Source organism: Triturus cristatus, chromosome 7 (assembly GCF_964204655.1).
Source record: "Triturus cristatus chromosome 7, aTriCri1.1, whole genome shotgun sequence".
In the NCBI taxonomy this organism is placed as follows: domain Eukaryota; kingdom Metazoa; phylum Chordata; class Amphibia; order Caudata; family Salamandridae; genus Triturus; species Triturus cristatus.
In genome coordinates this window covers 285,192,561-285,210,241 of record NC_140590.1, presented here as the reverse complement: position 1 = coordinate 285,210,241, position 17,681 = coordinate 285,192,561, and the positions used below count along the sequence as shown (strand labels likewise).

The 17,681-nt window shown below is 48.6% G+C and overlaps 1 protein-coding gene across 1 annotated transcript; it reads right to left on the bottom strand.

The window, feature by feature from the left end:
• Positions 1 to 2,953: 2,953 nt before the first annotated feature.
• Positions 2,954 to 13,695, bottom strand: LOC146809442 (ferritin heavy chain B). The gene is made up of 4 exons (XM_085616292.1): positions 13,247 to 13,695; positions 10,755 to 10,901; positions 9,733 to 9,858; positions 2,954 to 3,297 (listed from the first exon to the last, which is right to left on the bottom strand). The coding sequence occupies exons 1-4, from the start codon at positions 13,346 to 13,348 to the stop codon at positions 3,142 to 3,144; spliced, it is 531 nt and encodes a 176-aa protein (XP_085472418.1). The 5' UTR covers positions 13,349 to 13,695; the 3' UTR covers positions 2,954 to 3,141.
• Between the last annotated feature and the right edge of the window lie 3,986 nt (positions 13,696 to 17,681).

Sequence of the window (17,681 nt, the reverse complement as noted above, 5' to 3'; positions counted from 1 at the left end):
TGGGTAGTTTAATAACAAGAGGTGCATGGCACAGTGGCGCAACCGCCCTGACCTTTCTCAGTACCTATCAGCACGTGATGCAGGTGTACTTGTGAGTGGGTGGATGCAGGGGTACTCGTGAGTGGGTGACATTGCCTTTGTCAGACAGCAGCCCTCATGCATGCATCTCTTCCCAGGGGCATCCAAGCTGACTCCAGGTGAATCACTGTAATGTTACATGAACTGTAACTGCAGTGTGTGTGGTCTTCCGGGTACTACGAGCAGCCTGATTGGATTACACGAAACATCTTACCTTTTAAGACTTCACTGTGGTGGTGGCTGGGCCCCTACCGTATGGGTTCTGCTTCTGCAAATCGCCCAGCAGCCCTCCCCTGCCGAGACTGTCTGTCTTCACGCAGTCTAAGCGCGTGGTGATGGTGCGCGTCAGAGGAGCACAGCGCGGGGGCTGGCCCAGGGCCGTCATTGGTAGCGCTATAAGATTGACGGCCCTGGGACCCACAAACTGGGTACGCCACTGCCGCGCATCGCACCATCACCACTATGCTAGTAGGTGGTGCGTGCATGGCGCTGGCGTGCACTGCAGTATTTGTTCCTCTGAGTCCTGATTATAAAGCAGTCAGAGGCAAGGCTGCAGAGCTGTGTTACACTTACACAGCGTAACCAGATTGGTGTCACCCAGGGCCGGCTTTAGGGCTGGTGGCGCCCTGTGCGACAATGTTTGTTGGCGCCCCCCCAATGACCACCTCCACCTCGGATTCTCTCACTAGCACCCTTTAACAGTGACCAAGTCTCCATAACCACACCCTCTCAGATGCATTGAATTAGTTATACAGCACCACTCATACCAGTGTAGGGTGTCAGAGCACTTTGCATCACACACACATTACACAGAGACAATCAATCATACGTGTGTAAATCAGTGTATAGGCAATGTTACATAAGCCAAAGGACTAAAAGTGTAGGAGTCACGTCATCCATACTGGTAGGCAGTATAGTTTGAGTGCTTGGTGTGGAGAAGCACAAACTCCGAGTCGAAAAAGAAACAGCCTAGTTGGGAGTTCTCTTTAAAAATAAGAATCTATTTCTAGCCAAATTAACCCTTTTTGCAACATTAATCAATGCTCTAATAATGTATATTTTGCGGTGTGTATGCAGTTCTAGGATGAAAGTTAATAGCTCACTATCCTATATTAGGACTTTAAGTTATAAATTGCAAGTAACAAAAGAATGTCTTTGGAAAGCAGTAACCTGCAGATCTGTTTACATCATACGCACTCTGTAATCTACTTGGTACACGTTCTTTGCAGCAGGCACATTAACCCGCTGCGCTAACTTCACATAAAAGTCAAAACCTCATCTATACAAAATGCTGCTCTCTCTCCAGGAAGATAATTAATCACACGAGTTATCTTGACATTTATGTGAGGCCTGGTAATTGATGGGGGAAAGAAACGCTGCAGCAGGTGCTTCAAAAGCATAATAAACTTTCGAACACGGCGTCTAAAGCCGGCCCTGGTGTCACCCCATACGATGGTGTCACCCGGTGCGGTCCGCACCCCCCGCACCCCCCTAGTGACGCCACTGGCCATCTCCCCACTGTGACAAAGCGTCACCGGCATGGTCACCCCACTAAAAAGTGCCTGCGCGTTTCAGGCTCCCCAGGAGCTTTGCACCTTATCCTACATTCAGCATTTAAGGGTGCAACTGATTGAGAATCTCTACACCACACTCTGCTACCAGTCACTAAGCGCACCAACAGCCTTCTCATTCAGAGTGCACTCTGAGGGGCAGGAGCCTGGGGCAGATGGTGTGGCCCCACTCAAGAGAACGATAAAAAAAACAGTGGCATGAGGAGTAAGCCTGGATGAAAACAATCTGCGAGAATAGTGGAATAGACAGAAAGAGTTTGGCGCAGTGCTTAATTTGAGCCAGTGGTATCCAGTGCTCGGCACTAGCACTTAATTCACAACACCAGCGCTTGTGACAGTCTGCCACAAGGTGGCGCGGTCTGGCTAATTTAGAGAGGATCACAGCAACAGTTAAATATTAATACAAATGTTATTACCCAAGCCATTCTTATAGCTTTAAGGGCCGAAAATAGTCCGAATTGTCACACTTGTTGGAGTGTGGTGGCTAGTAGCCGTGTTGGTACTGTCATTGGCAGCAGCAATGTGTGTGTGTTATATATATATATTTTTTTTACAAATTAAGCACAGGTATGGCATGGAGTAAAGAGGGTCAAATGGAATCAAAGGGGACAGTCTGTGTTCAACAGCGGAGGCTCATTCCCAATTTAAACTTTGGGGTTTACGTTTATTTTTTTACATAAATAAAGCATTGGGCTGGGAACACAACCGTCACCCGTCTACAGCTTGTGCGAAGACACGTATGTGCTACTTCTCTCTCACCTCACCTGCGCAGCATGATTCGGAATATAAGATGATGTCTAGAGCACCATGGGCCATCTATTTTCGTATAATTAGAATAAGGAGTTAGTTTAGAGGAATTAAAAAATAGAATGCTTCTTTGTGGGTTCACAAGGACGTGGAAATGAACGGAGTCACGCCCTCCTTCTCCAGAAGGTGTATTTCCATCCCTGTGCCGCCGAGCTTGGACCTAAGATGCTCTTTATTAAAGCCCTATGCTTTCACACCGTGCCCAGAGCTGGGACCCTTTCACCCTCAGCATGGAGGCCTGCCTCTGTCCGGGGCTCTGCACACAACCCTTGGAAGCTCAGCCTCCCTGCCTCTTCCCCACAGGCTGTAAACATACACACCTTCTGTACCGACACCCGTGACTCTCGCTGTTTTTTCCAGGCATGGGACCCTCTGTGACCATGTGTGGGACTTATGCCCTCTACACCCCATACAGGGATCCTCACGGCCTGTATTTAGATATGCGAACTGTATAGCGCTTTGCTTCCCCCATCCATGAATGAAGCCATCACAACGAGTAGGATGCTGAAAACCTTTATTTCTTGAGACATGTTGACAAGCACAGCTGCTGCAGGTAGCCTAGATAGATATAGAAGAATCCCACCCCACACACTGCTTCTGATGACGTTGCAGCAGTGTAACCAATGGAAGGATGCAGGTTAGGTGAGAATGGGTGCAGCAGGCTGGTGTTCCCTCCTGGGGGGGCTTAGCTGCTTTCCCCCAGGGTGTGCTTGTCGAACAGGTACTCGCCCATGCCGTTCTGGGGTACGCCCAGGCGCTTCAGGTTGGTGATGTAATCTCCAAGTTCCTTGATGGACTTCACCTGTTCCTCCAGGTACTCAGACTCCAGGAAGTCACAGAGCTGTGAAAAGAGACAAACGAGGGTACATGACTCAAGAAACAGTAAGAGGTTGAAAACATTGTAGGGCAAATTTACAAGCCCCTGCACCACCAGTGCGTCACTTTTTGTGACGTATCTTCCAGCTCCATATTTACATGGACAGGAAAAGCCACCCTGAGTGGCTTTTCCTGTCCATGTAAATATGGCCCCTTTACACGCAGCAGTTTGCGTGAAAGGGGGGGGAATCCATGGGTGCTGCTGTGGGTGTTCCCACACAACACCCATGGAAGGAGACACATTTCCAAATCTACCAGGAATTGTAAATCTGGAAATGCGTGTGAATGCTACGCCTCCCCAGGGGAGGCATAGGGAGGCGCAAGGAGGAGAAATGTTTATTTCTCCTCGTTATTTCCTCTTTCAATGCGTGCTGCATTCTACAGCACGCATTGAAAGAGGAAAATGCCTGTAGTGATTGTTTTTGTGCAGGAAGGTGCCCCTTGCTGCACAAAAACAATCTCCCCATGACGCAGGCATCCTTGCACCATGGTACAAGAGTGCCTGCGCCGGCACATGGCTGCTGTTTGTGCGCCAGCTCATGGGGAAGCACAGAGATGCAACATATTGTTGTAAATATGTTGCATCCCTGTGCTTTGAAAGTGACTCAGTGCGGCGCAGCCAAATGGCTTGCGGAATGCACCGAGTCACTTTCATTGTAAATCTGCCCCTGTGAAAGTAAGGCAGAAGGACCAGGGAGGAAAGAGTAGGATTGGTATTCCAATTCTAATGTAGGAAAGAAATGATTTGGAGCGGCTTCCTGCCGCCCTGAGAGACATACTGTTTATTGTAACCACATCATGGACTGGAACACGCTAATCGCTCTGTCAAGATGGACCCATGATAATATACCCGAACACCCTCGCCGCTGCGAGGAGCACCTGGTCGCCCTCTGGCTGCCGCCCACCAGGTGAACCCTATCACTGAATCGAAGTGAAATGTTTGGGAAAGTGTCTGCTCGTCCGCAGTTGGGACTAGGGGTTGTGGGCTGGGGTGGGAAATGGGAGGTATACGGCACAGCAGGTTGGGGTTGCTGTTGTGGGAGGGCTCAAAGACTGTTTGTATTGTTATTATTTGCCACTACGCTGTGTTTGACGTATATTGGATGAAGGTTTCACATTGCCCTACGCACTATGCTTTATTACAATCCATCGTGGCACATTAGCAATGGAGTCCTGTTCCGGAACACTAAAGTATAATTTTTTAACTTGGAATGTGCGAGATTTAAACAACTCCCGTAAGTGTCGTCACATACTTGCATATCTTGATCGACACAATGTGCACTGTGCTGTGTTGCAAGAAACACACTTATTCCCCAACCCATCTCCCTCTTTTGCCAAACGCTGGGCGAGTCATCGTGGGTTCTTGTGTTACTCTTCATATGCTCGGGGCACTACCATCCTGGTTAGGCATACACTACCTAACACCTCCCATCGGCTCTCATGCTGACTCGCAAGGCCGTTATAATATCCTATGGGGGCGACTATTCGGGCAGTCTGTCACTATAGTCTCGTGTCATGGTCCGAATACGGGTAGCCCGGAGTTATTTCGGGTCTTGTGGGGGAAAAACCAGGACGTGGGCACCACACATCTAATATGGGGGGGGGGGGGGAAGACTTCAATATAAGCACTATACAGCCGCGCAACTAGCCCTTAAACACATAGTTGGGGGAACATGCCCTTATAGACCCATGGAGGACCCGCAACCCATCATCTCGCCAGGGCTCGTGCTACTCCTCGGCTCATGCCTCTTGGTCACGCATGGATTACTGGCTTGTGGATAGGGGATTGGACATATGGGCTTCATGCACCTCGTATCTGCCCCGCACACACTCAGACCATTCTCCTGTATTGTTAACCCTCATCCCACCACCAGCGGAGTCTCCATTTCTTTTGTGGTGCCTTAACCCACAGTAGCTTCTGGACCCTGTGTTTAAGGCTGAGCTTGAACAGGAAATATCGGATTTTTTCACCCGTAATACCGGCTCGGTCTCACATTACTCTACTCACTGGGAGGCTTTCAAGGTTACGGTCCGCGGTCTCTGTCTTGCGAAGAGTGGGGGAGTATTGAAAGGCATTCGTAACAGGCTTCAAAAGTTAGAAACGGATATTAGGAATGCAGAATTGGCTCTTCAGACCGCGCATTCTCCATCATTGCAAGTACACCTGCGTACATTGCTCACAGATTATCAAGACACAGCCGAGCAGGAATGCAAATATAGAGGTAGATACCACAAAGCTCACTGTTACGAGGAGGGAGAACGTCCAGGCCGGGCATTGGCATCCTCTATCCGACCCCCCCGCTTCGCTAATACCGTTTCAGAAATTACCGACGAGGACGGACTAACGCATAGGAATCCCTCAGAAATACTTGGGGTATTTAAAAGGTTTTATAAAACTTTGTATTCCATGCAACGCCGTGCCCCGGTAGATTTTGATCCCTTTTTTGAGGATACTGCCATTGCATGGCTGGGCAATGGCCAGAGGGAATACCTCTTAGCGCACCATGAGGATGAGGAGATAATCTCTGCCATTATGCAATTACAGTTGGGTAAAGCCCCAAGGCCGGACAACCTACCGGCCGAGTTTTACAAACTATTCCGGCACATCCTTATCCCGATACTGAGGCATGTGTTCGAGGAGGCCCGAGAAACTGGTATCTTGCCTAGATCAATGCGCGAGGCACTGATTATCTCTTTACCTAAACCGGGTAAATCGCCCACGCAATTAGATTCGTACAGGCCCCTATCCCTTATTAATGTCGATGCCAAAATCCTGGCCAAACTAGTTGCAATCCGTATAAGCCCTCTTATGCCGAGACTGGTTCTCCCGGACCAGTCCGGGTTTGTCCCGACTAGAAGCACGGCCCATAACCTACGCACTTTGTTCGCTCTGCTTCATGACGTAGATCCTGAGGCAGACGCGGCTGACATTTCTAGATGCCACAAAGGCATTTGACTCGCTGGAGTGGGACTACCTGTCATATGTGTTGGTGCGCATGGGTTTTCCATCCTCATTTCTTGCCTGGATTAATCTGTTATACACAGGGATGCGTGCTACAGTGATGATCAATGGGATGCGATCGTCCTCCTTTTCGCTGACCAGGGGCACCAGACAAGGGTGTCTGCTTTCTCCCCTATTATTTGCCTTGGCTATTGAACCCCTTGCCGCAAAAATACGGCAGCATCATCGCGAGTATGCGATCATTTACCCAGAGAGACAGATCCTTGTTTCACTATACGCGGATGACATCACTTTATACCTGCGCCAGACGGCTCTAAGCCTGAATCCCATATTGCGGCTATTCATTTTGTTTGGGCAGCTGTCAGGGGTAAACATTAATTGGAGTAAATCCCAAATGTATCCCCTTACTGCTTCCACTGCTAAATTCCAGTCAGACTTCTCCCTCAAGTGGTGTGACACTACCATCACATATTTGGGGATAATTATCTCTCGCACTCGGTAGGAACTCATGCGGGACAATTATGGGCGTGCTTTAGATTCTATCACTGATAAAATAACTGGTTGGCTAGCGCTGCCTTTGTCAATGGCTGGCAGAGCAGCGTTGATCAAAATGGGTATCCTACCCAAACTTTTGTATCTCTTTGTAAATATCCCATATGCTCACAGCCGTCATTTCTTTTCAGCGATCAGTACTCAGTTAATATGTCACATATGGGGGGGGGGGGGGTAGGGGAAGCAGGCCAGGTTAAAATGGGATGCCCTCACGCGCCCCTTCTGTGCAGGAGGTTTTTGAGTCCCAGATGTATAGCTGTACTTCAGCTGTGCGCATCATGCTGCCTACTGGATGAACCCCATTTGGCCAAAGAAGATGGTTACATGGCCCCTATGCCAAGTACGGCATGTCTAAGTATTTCCAGGTCTCCACGCAGCCTCGCAACCACTACAGTCCAGTCCACGGTTAATGCCTGGCATGATCTCGCCAAAGCAACTCGCTTCACATTACTATATTCCCCGCTTTTGCCCCTTTCGGGATGGCAGGATATCCCAGTCATGCAAGAGGGCGGCTGCCGCCGACACCTTCGCAAACTTTCTATTCACACCTGGGGACACCTCTACACAGGGGAGGTTTAGTATTAGTGCAGAGTTCTTCAAAGATAGCACTCCCACCCCACTGGACAGATATTATATCAGGAACCGTCAGGATGTGAAGGCCGTCACACCCATGTTCCCTGACGAACCTCGGATCATGCTTCCCCTACATGTGGTATTGCAACAGGATGCCCCTGCACTTTCGCTACTTTACCTTACAGCGCAGGTGAATGGGTATTATGACCCCCCCCTTGGCCCGTGGTAGATGGGAGGAGGAACTGGGGCACCCCCTCACTGAGGATCAATGGACGTACTGCTGCAAACAGACTGGTGAGATCTCTCCCAGCTGTAGGTTCAGAATAATACATTACAAATATGTTCATCGATTATATTATACACCAGCGAGACTGTTTTGGTTGAAGATCCGAGAGAACGATCATTGTGATGGATGTGGGAGGGAGGGTGCGGACTTTAAACATTTGGCATGGGATTGCCCGCCCATACAGCGTTATTGGGCTGAAGTGCTCGATGCACTGGACCTAATGACTGGCATACACATTTCTAAAGACCCCCTAACTGCGTTGTTGGGCTACACCGCCCCTATTGCGGCCAAAATGCGTAAATACACTTCTCTTGCTCTGCTCCTTGCTAAAAGAAGAATTGCTTGTAAATTGGGCAGAGCTCCGAAGTTTAAGGACTGGATTCAGGACCTTATTTATTGCCAAGAGCAACTTAACACCTATGCAGATCTTCAGCCTCCCTCATCACGTCCCACTAACATATGGGACCCCTTGCAAACCTACTTATTGGAGCATGCCACTGATAACGACACGGAAGCCACCCATTGAGATCACTGTCTTCTTGTAACATGCATTGCTGACATCCCACACACTGCCAGATGGGGGGGGGGGGGGGGGGGGAGGGGGAGGATGCGGCGACACTTCTGACTGTCTGGGCTAGGAGGCCCTCTCACCTTATCCATACTCCTTTTAGAACAGTGTTTTTAGCAGAACGTTTTTTTTATTGTTTGGTTACGGTCCGGTTGACCGTTGGTGTGTATAGCTAAAATACCTATAAAAATGCCACCACCCGTTTAGCTTAACGACTCCACCAACGCGGCCGGCCCGACTGGGTTATAGGCGGCTTGCTGTGTAACCCCTCTCCCCCACCTGTGATGCAGCGGTATGTGTATATCTGAAATGTTGCATTGCCAGCCCGATGGTGGTTGTAGGCGATACGCTGAGTTGTATATTTCTTTTTCTTGAAATACACAATAAAGGTTTATAAAAAAAATTTAAAAAATGATTAAGGGTATGGGACGAGTCAGTGAGCTGATAAATAAGGAACTAGCCTAGAAGCTTCTTTAAACAGTGCAGTCCACCCGTACTGTGGAGAACAGACCACTACAAGGAGTTTTAGGGGAGGGCCGGTGTAAGCCAATGAAGTTTAGTGTTAAGCGACACTGCTAAAGCCTACCTTGCATAAGAGTCGCTAGGATTGGCTGGCATTGAAAAAGATGGAGCCAACCAGGTGCTGGAAACAAACAACTCAATGAAACTCGAGTGGTCTGTCATTGGCCTCATGGCCTGTATTACATAAGGCATTTTCGGATTTCGTCAGATCTGAGTGAGGTAACTAGAGACTGCTCATCTCCTAGCTGTTATGGGTCAACAACTGTGTGGGGGATTTAGCACTGCAGCCATTCCTCCACACACAGGAGAAAGGGCATTTTTCTCACCTTTGAGTACAACATTAGGTGGCTCCCTTACAGGTGCACCAGCCCTGGTATTGGTGCAATGGCATTCACCTTATAAGCAGGGCCAGACTGGGAACAGCAACCAGCCCAGGCAGATTGCTGCTCAACCGGGCCTGGTGGGGGTGGGGGTGGGGGGGGGGGGTTGGAGGGTGCTAGTAAAAAGCACTGTTCCCGCATTTGTTGCAGGGGGCAAAATTGCAGCACTGCTGAAAAACCAGCCCCCAGTGACAAAACCGGCCCCCACATCCAGAAAACCACCCTCAAATCCTCTGGCCCACCGGGGAAATGCCTGGTGCCCGCTATGGCCAGTCTGGTCCTGATAGAAGGCCTTGTGTGTGGTGTCTTCCTGGGAAAAATAACCCAACGGTAAAAAGCGGTAAGTGGGTTCTAGGATGGTGCCTACTTTCAGAGTCTAGCGGGTGACTGTGTCAGAAGTGTAGGCGGGAAGGAAGCTGGCCCCAGGGAGGCCTTCTTCAGGTCTCCCCATGACAATGCAGTGCTCAGTTGGGAAATTTTTTTAAAAAGTGCATTGCCTCGCTCATACGCTAATCAAGACCATGGTACTAATGCAAAGGAAGCGCATGGATACTTACGTGGGGGTCGACTTTATCAGTCGCCAGCTTGTGCAGGTCCAGCAGGGCCTGGTTGACGGTCTTCTCCAGCTGCAGGGCCGCCTGCATGGCTTCAAGGGTGTTGCTCCACTCGTCACGGTCCGGTTTCTGTAGAAGTTGTAGAGTGAGTTAGTTTAGCTTGGTTGCCCAGAAGCTGCGATTGAGCACATAGAGGAGGTTAGGAGTAGGGACTCAAGTGAGGACCAGTTAGGGAAACAGGATTAGCACAAGATCCCAAAAAGGAACATACAGAGGACACTCCTGTGACCGGGCAGAGCGCTCTGTCTCTCTTGGTCCACGTACAGGCAATTTCCTTCTATGCAGGTACAAAGTGCAATTGGAATTATATTAGGTCAACAAAAAACAAGCAATAAAAAGAATGCACCACAGCAGAATGAAGAGTCAATAGAAGGAAGTCTATCTACCTTTGAAGTAAAAGGATTATTTTTGTTGTAATCAAGGTAAAGAGTTAAATTTACTGTTGAGATATCGGTTAAGATCAGATATAAGTTTAGGATTAATGAGGATTTAGGTTCCGCACAAAGTTTTCTGTTGAGGTACAGCAAAGAGTTGTACTAGGTCATGGGTCAGGGTAAAGTTAGAATTAGATTAATGGTTAGGTTTAAGGAAAGGGGTTGTAGTCAAAACTATAAAGTATTGAATATCACGTGGCCACAATATTGTGACCAAACATCAAAAAACAAAATATTATGGTGGTAAGTGCTCATAGGTAAGTACAGATTTATTATTCTTAACTCCACATCTGGGTACATTGGAGCTATTTCGATCGTCAAGAAACACATATGCGGTTAGCTATAGAAAAGCGATACATACTTAACTGTCAATATTTATAAACAAAATTGTGGTCCCTCAATATGGTGGATCCACACCAGATAGACAGGTGTAGGGACAGGCTGAGGCACAGAGGTAGGTTTAGAGTTGGAAGTAAGTTGAGAGAATGAGCATTGAATTCTGTAGACCAATGCAGTCCCTTTTACACTCACCTTGATATCCTGCAGAACCACACGTCCCCCTCGCTTGTTCTGGTACTTCATGAACTTTTCGGCGTGCTCGCGCTCCTCGTGGCTCTGCTTCTTGAAGTACTTGGCCACGTGACTCAGGGCCACATCGTCACGGTCAAAGAAGTAGGACTGGAGACAGAAAATCAGGTAGAACGTCAGTAGCCAATCACAGCATCGATTGAGTGAATGGTCACAGGGTGGTAGTCTCAAAGCAGTGTGCTTGAAACCTGGAACATGTCTCACTCCTAAGGGTCAATATCTCATAATTTTGTTTAACCACATTAAACTCTTATCGCTCTTCCTATTTATGGTGGGGATCCAACTTGAGTGCCCAGTGGTCAGCAGTTCTTAACAGCAGAGACACTTTCATGGAACACAATGGTAAGCTTGCATTCTCTTCTTCATATGCGTCTGTCTAAGTTTATTTACTTGGGTGATTGCATAGTATACGGTTACTATTGAACTCCATGCCATGAATAAATCTCTTCTACACCTAGGCTTTTATCTACCACATTAGTACATTTTGGGGCTTGGTTAAGTCCATTGGAACCCACTGGACTGGTGCCCTCGAAAACAATTCATAAAATGAAAACCATGAGTGTAAAAGTTGCATCATTGTGAGCTGGAGTCCTATGGCGACCATAGGATAACAGCAGTACACCAATAGCTATAGTTCATTAACTGTAGCTATCCTTTTTAAGTTTCACGGAAACTCCATACAATGACACATTCTTTAGCACTTGCTATGTCCATAATTTAATTCTCCAAATTGTATACTGAACCTAAAGATGTCTTAAATGTATGGCTTTGCATTCCGACCCTAATCTGCCCTCTGATCTACTACTGTATTCCTTCTCAGACTCTGGGGAGGGCTTAAAATAATTCTGTTTGGCGCCTCACCATATATTTCGGGCAACTCATTTGCCCCCACAGTTTTAACCATGGATTTCAGTTTTCCCAAATTGTAATATATTCTGAAGTTGTAGTCATACCACTTCTTTCTGATGCCGTCACACGGAGGGCGGCACAAGCAGACACTGGCGGGACTGCTGGTCCCAAGCCATCCTGGAGGCGGGGCAGGGCAGCAGAGACCTGCTTCCCGCAGTACAAGCACACCAGAGGCCTTCCCTCTTCGACCGAGGCGCAGCAGACACAGAGGCAAGGACCTGCCGCCTCCATGGCTGCATCCTCATCAGTCCTCCCAAGTACCACGCATCAGGCGTTAGACTAATCCATTTTAGGTCAGGCGTGCACATCACCGCACAAAAATGCATTAGTCTCTCCATGGATGAAGAACGAAGTACAGGACTTGCAGACAAATAAATAAATCAGTTGGGGTGTGGAACTATGGATTTGAACCGTAAAAATGGAGTAGCTGTTCCTGCCCAGGGCTGCAGTAATTACCCCACTGAGCCTCTCGAGCTTGACCCCCAATGGAGTTTTCACTACTACCACATAGTTTTTATTCATTGGTCATTGTTGCAAACCCCACTTCCCCCTACACAGCCAGAGCACTTAGGTTTCCCAGGTTCCTCTGCGAGGAGCTGATCTATATTAGGCACTCTTCGCAAAGCACCACGCAACAGAACCAGTGCACCCCTGCCTCTGACAACCCATCACTTCAGTGCACACATCCACCAACTTCATTTACAAAGAAGCAGTGGGTAGTGAAAGGACCACACCCCCAACGCTACACGGCTCCCAGTGTGTAGAGATGCCCGCTGAAGGAGGGTGCCATTCTGGCAATCTGAAACAGATAACACCCACTGTTGAGTGGAGGAGGACAGACAGCGCCTGTACTCCGCATGGACAGTGGAGGAGGACAGACAGCGCCTGTACTCCGCATGGACAGTGGAGGAGGACAGACAGCGCCTGTACTCCGCATGGACAGTGGAGCATGGACAGTGGAGGAGGACAGACAGCGCCTGTACTCCGCATGGACAGTGGAGGAGGACAGACAGCGCCTGTACTCAGCATGGACAGGTAGATGTAGAAGGCGTATAGGTAGGTGCTGATAGTACTGGGAGGACAGAACTTGTACTCACTACGGAGAGGAAGGACAGAACTTGCACTCATAATGAACAGTAAGGACAGACAGTCTGTACTCACTACGGGGAGGAAAGACAAACAGACGGAGCCTGCACTCACCATAGTCAGGTAGAGACGTAGGATGCGTATAGCTCGGTGTTAACCTTGTATGAAGTACAGACAGAGCTCCCTATGAAGAATTAAGACAAACAGATCCTGTACTCATCATGAACAGATAGACTGTAGGAAGGAAGCCCACAGCTCAGTGTTAACCAAGCAGTAAAGACAGACAGAATGTTGACTCACTAAGACGGAGAGACGGCGCCTGTACTCACTATGGACAGGTAGAAATGGAGGCGCACAGCTGGGCGTTCACAGTACAGTAATATTAAGGACAGATAAACTGACAGACCCCCTACGGGGAGTAGAGACGGACAGACACTCACCATGGACAGGTAGACGTAGGAGGCGTAGAGCTCGGTGTTGATCATGCGGTTGATGGCCGCCTCGCACTCGCGGTTGTAGTTCTGGCGCACCTGGGACTCCATGGCGTTGCTGATGGTGTGGTTGTCGGCGGTAGTTGTAGATGGATGAGAGATGGATAAAGTTTTCAGGAGAGCGCTGGACTCGGAGCCACGTTCCGTTCAAACACTGTTGAAGCAAGAACACAACTCTCAGAGCTGGATTTGAGGAGAAAACGCACGGCACCTGTATTTATATCCGGAGGGGTGTTAGGAGAAGGAGACGGACAGCGCTACCCACCAATAGGAAGAGGCGCTCCGCTCGTCCATCTGCACGTCATAGCTCTCATGGTGACTAAGCACCTTTCTTGCACACACCGTGCAGGTGTTTTGGAAACCTGAACACCTGATGCTCCCTTCTCATCTCGGCTCCTATCTCGGGAGTGGCTTGACTCGAGTTTCTCTTTAGTAATCTGGCTCATTCTTGCCAATACAGGAGCAACGGCTGCAGAACTGGAGCCAGCATAACTCAGCAGTTTTTCAAAACACCATGTCACCATCACAGTGACTGCTGACAGGCCAGTCCTACTGCATGTCTAATGGTGAAGAAGAACTTATATGGTCAGGACCGGCTTTAGCGCTGGTGGCACCCTGTGAACAATGTTTCCCCCCAGCCCCCATTGACCACCTCCACCACGGATTCTCTCATTAGCACCCTTTAACAGTGATCAAGTCTCCATAACCATACTCTCTCAGATGCATTGAATTAGTTATATAGCGCCACTCATACTAGTGTAGGGTGTCCAAGCACTTTGCATCACACACACGTTACACAGAGACAATCAATCATTCATACGTGTGTAAATCAGTGTATAGGAAATGTTACATAAGCCAAAGGACTAAAAGTGTAGGAGTCACATGTCATCCATACTGGTAGGCCGTATAGTTTAAGAGTGCTTGGTGTGGAGAGGCACAAACTCAGAGTCGAAAAAGAAACAGCATAGTTGGGAGTTTTCTTTAATAATAAGAATCGATTTCTAGCCAAATGAACCCTTTGTGCAACATTAATCAATGTTCTAATGTATACTTTGCAGTGTATATTCAGTTCTATGATAAAAGTTAATAGCTCACTGTTGAATATTAGGACTTTAAGTTCTAAATTGCAAGTAACAAAAGGATGCCTTTTCTAAAAACAGTTACCTGCTGAAAAGTTTACATTAAATGCACTCTGTAATTTATTTGGTACACATTCTTTGCAGCAGGCATATTAACCCTCTGCACTAACTTCACATAAGTCAAATCGTGAAACGCCGACCGAGGAATCACCTAACCTGTGGACCCTTGCTGTTGTTGGAGCCTCCTTGTTGACCTGCCGCCACTGCTTGCCGCTTCGCGCTGTGGGTCCTGTGGAGGGGCGGTCCACGGACTCTGTGTGTGCCTGGGGCCTGATAGGTCATCACGGGGAAGTAACGCTGCAGGGACTCGCTTGACCAGGAGTCCCTGCACGGCATAGGAGATCTTGCCGGTGCCCCCTGCTAGCCCCGCCCACGGCCTGAAAAATTGCAGAAATTGCCCGGAATCCTCATCACCTGCGGGAATCGTGAAACGCCGACCGAGGAATCACCTAACCTGTGGACCCTTGCTGTTGTTGGAGCCTCCTTGTTGACCTGCCGCCACTGCTTGCCGCACCCGCTTTGCGGGTGCCGCTTCGCGCTGTGGGTCTTGTGGAGGGGCGGTCCACGGACTCTGTGTGTGCCTGGGGCCTGATAGGTCATCACAGGAAAGTAACGCTGCAGGGACTCGCTTGACCAGGAGTCCCTGCACGGCATAGGAGATCTTGCCGGCGCCCCCTGCTAGCCCCGCCCACGGCCTGTCATACGCCTTATTTCATCAGCTCCTATTCCCGTCTCGCGGGACGCGAGCGGGACGCCGGGCTAAGCCCGGGCAAAGGGCGGGCCCTCTGTGGCCCTCAGAGGCCAGAAGAGGCTGGGCTGGGGCTACTCTCTTGCCTACGTGAAGGACATTTATTGTACATTCTTTCATTAACCCATTATGGCCTTGAGTCATGAACATTTGACATCTGTTAAGGCTGGGGGTTTTACTAAAGGCACATTAGACCGTTATTTTAGCAAGGTTCCCATGGATCTAGGGAGGGAGGACACATTAGCTGAGCGCCGGGCCGAGCGCCGCCAGTCAGTCGAATGTATGAAGAATAGGCCCCTTATAGATCTATCACAACAAGCCATTTTGCCTGATGTAAGCCCCTCTATTGTAATTGATGACTTGCTCTCTATAGATAGTGTTCCCGTACTTTTGCGGGAGTTATCCCCTCCATTTTCTTTACCTAATTCGTCTGATAGTTTACACGCAAACACCATCCCTCCTCCTAGCGATTCCCTATTAGAAGTAGAAGCGATAGTTAACCCTTCCCTGCCAAATGAGGTGATCACGAAAAAGAAGAATAGGAAACCATTGTTGTCCAAAGCTCTTGGCCCACCACCAAATAAAAGGAGGAAGAAGGGCGGAGACCCATGTAGACCCAGGATCAGCCATTCTGATTTTGGGAAAAACACTAAGGCTGTTAAACCAGCTGTATCTATCTCAAAGGCCCCCATAGTAATTGCATCAACTCCAAAGGCTACTTCAACTACAATACCAACATTAGCGGAATTAGGCACTCCTTTGCATTGTCCTCCAAAGGAAGTACAGTTTATTTACCCTTTGGAAAGTATCGAACATCTCATAAGGTCATTCATGTTACCAATTATCAAGAGGTTGAAGAGGGTTGAGGAAAGGCTAGGGAATATAGAGCTGGCCATTAGTAGTAAAGCTGGGCTGGTTAAGGACCAAGCGGTCCTGGCCCATTCTCCCGTAGCCACCATGCCTTCTTCTTTTCCTGCTGCGCGTGAAGGCCCAACCAAAGTTAGCACGACCACAGATTTTAAACAACAGAGGCTAATACCCCCTAAACCTGCAAGGCAATCGGCTTCGCTTGTTGCTAGCGAAACCCAGAGGGTTGGGGAAAAACAGGGCGCAGGAAACATGGGTGATAAGAGTAGGAGCTCTAGCACTGCTAAGGACACGAAACGTAAGGAGCCTCAAGTTGAACTACCGCCAGAAGCTGTCCCCTATGTGGTTGTACTAGCGGGAGTCCCAATACTTCCGGATGGTAAGAGGGAAGGGTTTTATCAGCTCAAAATTAAAACTGTACATTGGCTGAGCCAAAATCATCCCCTCCCTTATAACATTAACGGCGAGATCCTTCATGTTCGCCGATTCCCCAGGCTGGGAAGTAGGGTGAAGGACATTAAGGGGGATTTAATTGTTATTAATTTCAGAGACCCCGAGGCTGTTAGACATATTCTAAACTGGTCCGTAGGGAATCCTGGTAATTCTATCGCCCCTTTTGAACTCACCTATTTTTACCCCAGAACCCAAGGGACCAGAGTTGGGCACTCTGGGGCTCTTGTCTTCCCACAGACTAACCCACGTGTATTTTATATTAATGGGCACACAATGTTGGAACCTAATTTCAAACCAATGACCTTTGATAACGTCCCAAGGTGGGACATTGTACCGCCCAGGTGCTATGGGAGTAGAAACGGGAGGATGGACCACCTGGTACCATTCACGCCGTTTGAAGCCTTAAATAGATTTGAAGCCCTTTCTGGCCTCGACAGTTGTGATTGACAGATGTGGCCATTGACCAACTTACCCCTCGCTACTGTCCAATCTGACCCAATCAATAATCTTAAACCACTGCATATTGGTAAATCTGACCCAATTGAACGATTCAGGCCACTAGAGGGGATCTTGACATCAGAATCATCTGCCGAGTCCCCATCTACTCCTTCCCTTATATTTCGTTCTCTCTCAAATTGCATACCTGAGCAGGGGGCTGGTGCTGGGTCCTTCACCTTGAGCGATTCCAATGGTTCCTTGGACTCCCTAACACCTAAGCATGCTACTGATGTTGAACACGTTAAAATTCTCTCGTGGAATGTGGCGGGTCTCAAGAATAAATTTCCCATTCCTGAGTGGGGTGCGTTTATTGCCTCATTTGACATTTGTATGTTGCAAGAAACTTGGATGCTCAAAGAGAGTGTGGTCCCGGGCTTTGCAACATACGACATTCTGGCAAGTATGAGCAGTAGGGGCAGGCCCTCGGGCGGGCTGTCCAAATGGGTTGGCACGTATCTAGGAGTGAAGGCACTAGAAATTCCAACTAATTCTCGCGACGTACAACTTGTTCTGCTGGACCTAATAAATGGCCCAAATATCACTTTGATAAATGTTTACTCAAGGCCAATTAAGCGGGGCCTTGAATCTGAGGCTATTACTGCACTGTCTAACCTCATACAGTCACTTGACTCCTCCACTGTGTTAATCTTGGGTGGGGACTTTAATTGCCATTTTGAGC

What these genes read in the sequence shown, in the direction of transcription:
- LOC146809442 (XM_085616292.1), bottom strand. Translation starts at nt 13,348, where the DNA reads ATGGAGTCCCAGGTGCGCCAGAACTACAACCGCGAGTGCGAGGCGGCC. An exon ending in TGGTTCTGCAGGATATCAAG is followed by an intron (nt 9,859 to 10,754) that starts GTGAGTGTAAAA and finishes CAACTTCTACAG; the next exon opens with AAACCGGACCGTGACGAGTG. An exon ending in CTGATAAAGTCGACCCCCAC is followed by an intron (nt 3,298 to 9,732) that starts GTAAGTATCCAT and finishes CTCTTTTCACAG; the next exon opens with CTCTGTGACTTCCTGGAGTC.